The following is a 7,602-nucleotide window of genomic DNA, read 5'->3' as shown; positions in this document are numbered from 1 at the left end:
AGTCTTAGCAAAAGCCTGGATTGTTTGGGAATTTCCATAAGACCCCTTTGGCCAACAACTCAATTGGATGTAAGCCAGTCCCTGTATTGGAAGCTTCATTTGGTGACAAGATGTGGTCAGTTGGGACTTCATCTCCCCCATTATTTGGGGACCTCATTAGGATCTCCTTCATATATTTTAGAGAGTTTCCACTGCACTAGGTTTACATACCACCCCTCAAATGCCCCTCAGTTCTAGCTGTCTCTCCCTATATAACCCCTTCCCACCTGATCCTTTCCTTCCCCTATACACACCCATAGTCTACCCATAAAATCTACTTTATCTCTCCCTCCCAGGGAGATCCATGTGTTCTCTCTATATACCTGACCTTTATACCTGACCTCTCTGGTTATGGATTATTGTTTGGTTACTTACTTAATGGCTAATATTCACATGTAAGTGAATACATACCATGTTTGTCTTTCTGGGTCTGGGTTCCCTCACTCAGGATGACCTTTCCTTGTTCCATCCATTTGCCTACAAATTTCATGATGTCATTTTTAAACAGCTGAGTAATACTCCGTTGTGTAGATGTACCACATTTTCTTTATCCATTACTCTGTAGAAGGACATCTGGGTTGTTTCCAATTTCTGGTTATTATGAACAGAGCAGCAATGAACATGGTTAAGCAAGTGTCTCTGTAGTAGGGTGTAGAGTCCTTTGGGTATACACCCAAGAGTGGTATAGCTGGGTCTTGAGGTAAACAGATTCCCATCATTCTGAGGAACCACTATATTGATTTCCATAGTGGCTGTACATGTTCGTATTCCCACCAGCAAACCAGATAAATGTTCCTCTTGCTCAACATCCTCACCAGTATGAGCTATCAACTTTGTTATAGATCTTAGCCATTCTGACAGGTGTAAGATGGAATCTCAAAGTAGTTTAGATTTGCATTTCTGATGGCCAAGGATGTTGAACATTTCTTTAAGCATTTCTCAGCCATGCTGAGATTCCCCTACTGAGAATTCTGTTTAGATCTGTACCCTCATTTTTAAATTGGACTATTGGTTTTTAATATCTAGTTTCTTGAGTTCTTTATTTATTTTGGATATTAGTCCTACATCAGATGTGGAGTTGGTAGAAATCTTTTCCCATTCTGAAGGCTGCTGCTTTGTCTGAATGATGGTGTCCTTTGCCTTACAGAAGCTTTACAGTTTCATGGGGCCAATTATTTATTAATTGTAGATCCTGGTGCCTGCACTAATAGTGTTCTGTTCAGAAAGTCTTCTCTTGGGCCAACGTGTTCAAGGTTATTCCTCACTTTCTCTTCTATTGGGTTCAGTATAACATTTTTAAAATATTGTACTTCAATTACTTTGTCTTATCGTTTCATTTAATCATGATTTTAGTAGTGCAAGGGGATATCTTCTCTACTAGACAGCAAAACATTGCTGCAAAGGCGCAATTCACTTTAAAACATGAGAAACTCCGTGCAAATTTAACAGGACTGGGTACTTTTATTCTACAGAATTGAACAAAAAGACTCCCATTCTTGCACAGAAGAAATATTGAGACATTCCTTTGTGGGAAGAGAAAGGGCTAACAGCCACAGCTGTAATGGGACTATATTTAGCACAGTGGACACCTTCCAATTGTGTATTCTCTCTTGTTAACAGATTACAGAACAAGAAACATAATTCCATTCTCTCAGAGTGTCTTTCATTTAAAGATTTAAGAGCCTGCAATAATGCTCCATCTGAAGCAAACAGCACTTAATCCCATTTGGATGTCTTTCTCCTCGTGTGACGATGCCCTTCACTATCAATGGCTTCATAGAGGTCCTTTTTGTTCTCTTGTGCTGCGTGCAGATAACCAATGTAAGCCACACAAAGGGAAAGGGCTACCAGTCCAAAGGCCATTACGGGTTTGTTCTGAGAGAGAGAGAGAGAGAGAGAGAGAGAGAGAGAGAGAGAGAGAGAAAGAGAGAGAGAGAGAGAGAGAATTACAAAGTGCCAGTGAGACTAGTAATTTCAAGAGAGCCAAATATCACACTGCACTTCCTTCTTGGCATGACAAGTCATTATTATCACCCCTGCTTCCTAAAGACGGCATTTTCATTCCCATCATTTTATTCCATCAGCTTAACTCCTGAGTATTTACAGCTGATTTGAGACTCTTGCTTTTCATCTCATTCTTCTCTTTGTAGCCAGGTAGCTTAGACCTGTGCCCTAGGAAGGTAAAAACTGAGCAAAGATGGAGACGTGGACACGGTTCTGGAACTGGCCCTTCTCTGAGCTGCCGCTTAGCTTATTTTATGAGAACGTGAGGAATACAATCACATGCTACTTCTCTTGCCCAACACAAGGGTAACAGTTATAACTTATGTACAGCAATGAAACAGATGTAGAAACATGTGCGCTCCCTCTCTCTCTCTCTCTCTCTCTCTCTCTCTCTCTCTCTCTTTCAGCTGCTGGATTTGGTTCCTGTTCCCCACTCATGAAGAGGACTGTTGATCTGTGAGTCTACTCCTAACTAAAGAAACCTTTATTATACTCCATTCTGAGCTAGTGTGGGACTACTTTATCACGATCCTCTACGCTCAATGTCTACTTTAGTAATTCCCCGTGCCTGAGCCATCTCTCCAGCCCTTCTTTACCTTCTAAGACAGAGTCTCAGGCTGTAGACCCAGGCTGGCCTCAAACCTGCTTATCCTTCAACCCTTGTTTCCCAAGGGCTGGGATTACAGGAATGAGCCACCATGACCAGCTTAGGGGCCTTCCTAGTCGGCATAAAACGTCCTGGGTACAAACCCAATGCTACAGAAAAGTGAACAAGTCTCCTGGATGCAGGTCTTACAGGTTTAATGAAGAGCTCAGGATTCACAGCTCGAAATAAGGTTGTCGTGTGTGTCCCTCGGAGGCCTGGGTTTTCAAAGTTCCTCTCTTTTGGTGGGTCTTTCTTTGTTGCTGGAGGCTCAGGTGCTGAGGACATCTTGACTACTGAAGAATATCACCTAAAAGCAATGCATATATACATTTCCTTCATACTTAGTTTTTGATAAACCTATCTTTATTTGAAACAAAGCCTTGCTTTGCAGCCCTTGCTGGCCTGGAACTCCCATAGTAGACCATGCTGGCCTCGAACATAGGAGACCTACCTACCTCTGACTCCCAAGTGGTGGGATTAAAGGGGTGCTCCATTGGGTTGGCCCAGAAGCTCTTAAAACAAACAAATAAACAAAACACACTGTTTTTAAATTCTAGATGTGCTCCAAGAATGATCACCGCTTGATTATTTTTAAATGGCGCTTTAGGTTTTGTTGGGCGAATCGACCCCTCCCATTTGTTTTCGCTCTTCCTCTTCCTCCTTCCACTCTGTCTCCTCCCTTGCTCAGTTAAGCAAACTGAGCAGAGTCTGGAAAAATGGAGTTGGTCCATTTACACTATAGTCGGGGCTAAAGCGGAGGAGAGCTGAGGACAATCCACTCCCCTCCGCATTTCCGCCGTTTCTACTTTCCCTCACCAATAGCTCTCCCATAACAGCCTGAGGGAAATACTACCCCTCCTTTCTCTGAATCTCTGTATATCTGGGCAGCTTCAGCCCAGCCCATAGGCTGCCATCCTTTGCCACCCTTCAGGACCCCAAAGCTCCCCTGTGCAAACAGTAAGAATAAGCAGCCATCTCTATCCTTCCCAGTCGGCAACTCTCCGAGGAGCACAGGACATGCTAGCCCCTTAATCTCAACACCCATTTCTCTATCCAGTCAAGTCCAGTGTGTCTTTTTTGCCCCCTGATTCTTCTGCTCAGGATAACAACGTCTGGGGACTATTTGCTTTCTTCCGGGTATCATTCCTAACACACAATGCAGAGGAGTAGGTTAAGAAATGCCCCACAGACTTGATAAAGACAACGCAAGGGGAAGACTGCAACTTCAGGAACAGTAAACGCTATGAAGATTTAGCATTCACACTTAGGCGCCAGTGCTCTGTCTGTACAAGTATTCTTGTTTCTTAAGGCTTCGGTTTCACAGAAACGAAAAGCAGTGTTTTTGCAGCATTTCACTTACAGAGAAACCCAGATGCTCAATACTTTCACGGCAGTGACCACTAAATATCCACCTTCAGCGTTTAACTGGGTTAATTACTTTCAGGAACATCAGTGTACGAGGAGAGCATTTCCCATTCTCTACACTTGCCGAGTAAAGGCTGCTGCATCATTTTTTTTTCTCTGTCTATGCTATGGCTATTATACGGCTATTACTGCCAGGTCTTCTCCCATCACTGCTGACTGTCTACTTTCATCTCAGACCATGTCGGATTCACTAACTCTTGAGTCAAATTGTTCCCGGTAACCAAAGTCTTTAGAACCTAACTTGTGATAGCTTGTGACAGCAGTGACATCAGCAACTGAGGGCAGAAGCCATTTAAATACGTCATTGGCTGTGGTATTCCTCTAGGTGTGGCGGGAAGCTCTCACAGGAACTATGCCTGCTTTGTGTCATTTCATCATAGAGACGACTTCATGGACCACTGGGTCTCAGCGACCGTGTGACTGCATCGCTTCAAGTGCGAGCTCTCAGTTTTTTTCCTCCTCAGCTACAATTTGAGTTTTTCCATAATTGGTTTCAAAAGTGAACTTCCACTGTGTAAATTAAACTTTGATCTGAAGCCTGCTATAAAAAAAAATGAGCTGGCGGTGGTAGCCTTAATCCCAGCACTTGGGAAGCAGAACTCTGTGAGTTTGAGGCCAGCCTGCTCTACAGAAAGAGTTCCAGGACAGCCAGGGAGGGCTACACAGAGAAACACTGTGTCAAGAAGGAGCCAGTCCAATGGGATCAGTAAGTTCCAGGTTCCAGCGAGAAAATCTCAGACAACAAGATAGCTGGCTCTGGAGGACATCCAAGGATGACCTCTGGCTTCTGCACACATTTACACATATGTGCGCCGGAACACATGACTACCCGTGCTTGTACACAGAAAGTTCGCTACAGCAAAACTGGCATGGCTACCTGTATTACATTGTACACGAAAATAAAGACAATATGAGAATTACTTTAGGAAAAAAATACTCCATTTTCAAATATATATAGAAAAAATGCTTCAAATGGACAAAAAAATTAATGACAGTATAAAAACACTATTTAGTTTCACTTACTACATTCTTTAAATTCATAAGAAAGCAACTTCGAGTCTTAAGTAGGACACCTTAAAAGAGTTTAAATTGCCTGGCAGTGGTGGCACATGCCTTTAATCTCAGCACTTGGGAGGCAGACGATTGCTTTATAGAGTGAGTCCCAAAACATTCAGAGCTTCACAAGGAAACCTGTCTTGAAAAACCAGTAATAATAATGATAATAATAATAAACAAGTTTGAAAAAGAATCAGAGGACTTTATGGCTTGAGGAAATCAAGCAGAGACTTATCCTCAATTTTGGTACTTTATAAAAGGACCGGTACTACTGATTGAAGCATTACAGATGCGGATTTAACATTTTTTTTAAAGGAAAGAGGTTAACAAAATAGTGGTCATCTTACAAACCAACCTTCCTAGCACCAGCTGTCTTTTCACTAGGTGGGTAGGATAACCCAGTTCTTCCAACTTCAGCCAACTCTCCATCACCTCACTTTCTTTCTCGAAAATTATTTTTGAGGAATGTATTTTGCACAAGACCCATAAGATTTGCTATCACTTAAATTTAAAAATTAATTCTAACCGTTTTTACTGTAAAATAATAACTTTAAAAATCTCTCTCTCTCTCTCTCTCTCTCTCTCTCTCTCTCTCTCTCTCTCACACACACACACACACACACACACACACACACACACAAACACACACGAGTAACTTTTCTGGCTTGTGATTTGCCCCACTTGTGGATTAAGGAAAGGTTTTGTCACTGTGGCAGGCAATCTGGAAGCTGTACAGCTATGCAGACCCTGGTCCGGTTGTTTAGGCTCCAGAAGTAACAACGATCAATTAAGTATGAATATTTAACTGTCAGAAACCTGTTTAATTGACCATAGCTACTTCTGGAGGCTTCGGATGCATCTGGTTTCTTGCTCTCCACCGGGAACTGCGGGTAAATGACAGCTTAGCAGGGACCGACCAGCCTGACCCGAGGCCGCCACAGGAGCCTAGATGTCGCTTGCAAACCACGGTACACTCCTGCGAGAGCCCTCAGGACCTGACCTTGGGCAACCGCAAAGACGGAAGCTCCAGCACCGACACCGACGCGGGGCGGCTACACTCAAACACCCCGGGTCCGTGCGGTCCGCAGCACTCACCTTCCGGCCCTCCCTCCAATGCGCTCTCTCCGCTGCGGCCTCGAACTGCGGGGAAGGCCGCACCACAGCGCCACCTATGCCCCGGAGGCCGCAGAGCAGGAGCCCGGGCCGACCCTGTCCTCTTCCAGGAGCCAGGCACTGGAACTCCTGAGCAGGCTGCAGTTTGCTTTCTTGGGGGTCTTTGACTTTCAACCTCTCACATTCAAATAAGCTTTCGTTTCGTGGAGATAGATAGATAGATAGATAGATAGATAGATAGATAGATAGATAGATAGATAGATAGATAGATAGATAGATAGATAGATAGATAGATAGATAGATAGATAGATAGATAGATAGATAGATAGATAGATAGATAGATGATAGGTAGGTAGATAGATAGATAGATGATAGGTAGGTAGATAGATAGATAGATGATAGGTAGGTAGATAGATAGATAGATGATAGGTAGGTAGATAGATAGATAGATGATAGGTAGGTAGATAGATAGATAGATAGATGATAGATAGATAGACAGATGATAGATAGATAAATAGATAGATGATAGTTAGGTAGAGAGATAGATAGATAGATAGAAGATAGATAGAAGATAGATAGACAGATGATAGATAGATGGGTGGATGGATGAATAAATAGATATATAATTTTTAAATATTTTTGTGTAGATAGATAGATAGACGATGGGTTGGTGGGTGGGTGGGTGGATGGATGGATGAATAAATAGATATATAATTTTAAAATATTTTTGTATAGATAGATAGATAGGTAGATAGATAGATAGATAGATGATAGGTAGATAGATAGATAGATAGATAGATAGATAGATAGATAGATAGATAGATAGATGATAGACAGACAGACGTGGAATGTGTATGGCTTAATAGAGCACCAGATCACAAGAGCCACTGAGGTTGAAAGGCAAAGCCTTATTCAGGGTAGAACTGCTTGGTGTTCCCAAGAGAAGGAAAGACAGCACCACCGAAAAGGAGTCTGGGGTTTTATAAGATGCTTTCTGTTGGGAGGGGGTGTGGTGGACTTGCGTTAAGGGACAAGGGATTGGAGTTCTGGCTGTTCGAACAGCGGGTTGTAGCCAAGCCTTTCTCCTGAGAAAGGGAGTACGCAGACTTCTGAGAAGTGTAAACCGTTCACTTTCCATTTCCCCTACAGGGCTGGGTCCCACATGGGTCATCCATCTTCGTGTCTTAGCTGACTCTATCTTGGGCCAAAGATCTGGGTTACCGAACATAAAGTTTTCTGATTTGTGGGGGAAAGCCTGAGCTCTGTCTTCTTCCATTTTAGGATCCATATACGCAATCAACTCTCTGATGTTCTTCTGT

At 42.8% G+C, this 7,602-nt stretch overlaps 1 protein-coding gene across 6 annotated transcripts; it reads right to left on the bottom strand.

Annotated features, from left to right (window-relative positions):
• Window positions 1-1,474: 1,474 nt before the first annotated feature.
• Smim8 (small integral membrane protein 8) lies at window positions 1,475-6,311 on the bottom strand. 6 transcript variants are annotated; one of them, XM_075971239.1, is made up of 4 exons: window positions 5,987-6,258; window positions 5,138-5,305; window positions 2,840-2,996; window positions 1,475-1,914 (listed from the first exon to the last, which is right to left on the bottom strand). In XM_075971239.1, the coding sequence occupies exons 3-4, from the start codon at window positions 2,972-2,974 to the stop codon at window positions 1,756-1,758; spliced, it is 294 nt and encodes a 97-aa protein (XP_075827354.1). In that variant the 5' UTR covers window positions 2,975-2,996; window positions 5,138-5,305; window positions 5,987-6,258; the 3' UTR covers window positions 1,475-1,755. The 6 variants fall into 6 exon arrangements, with proteins under 6 accessions (XP_075827354.1, XP_075827356.1, XP_075827357.1 ...); XM_075971241.1 differs by lacking the exon at window positions 5,138-5,305 and adding an exon at window positions 3,145-3,201; XM_075971242.1 differs by lacking the exons at window positions 5,138-5,305; window positions 5,987-6,258 and adding an exon at window positions 6,266-6,311.
• Between the last annotated feature and the right edge of the window lie 1,291 nt (window positions 6,312-7,602).

The sequence above is a fragment of the Microtus pennsylvanicus genome, chromosome 5, assembly GCF_037038515.1.
Source record: "Microtus pennsylvanicus isolate mMicPen1 chromosome 5, mMicPen1.hap1, whole genome shotgun sequence".
In the NCBI taxonomy this organism is placed as follows: Eukaryota; Metazoa; Chordata; class Mammalia; order Rodentia; family Cricetidae; genus Microtus; species Microtus pennsylvanicus.
Note: the sequence above shows the minus strand (reverse complement) of the source record. Positions and strands in the feature narration are given on the sequence as shown.

Bases quoted from the DNA above. Each gene is read 5' to 3' on its own strand.
- Smim8 (XM_075971242.1), bottom strand. From the start codon at position 2,974: ATGTCCTCAGCACCTGAGCCTCCAGCAACAAAGAAAGACCCACCAAAA. The intron at 1,915-2,839 runs GTAAGACCTGCA...TCTCTCTCTCAG, and splicing joins CTGAGCTCTTCATTAAACCT to AACAAACCCGTAATGGCCTT.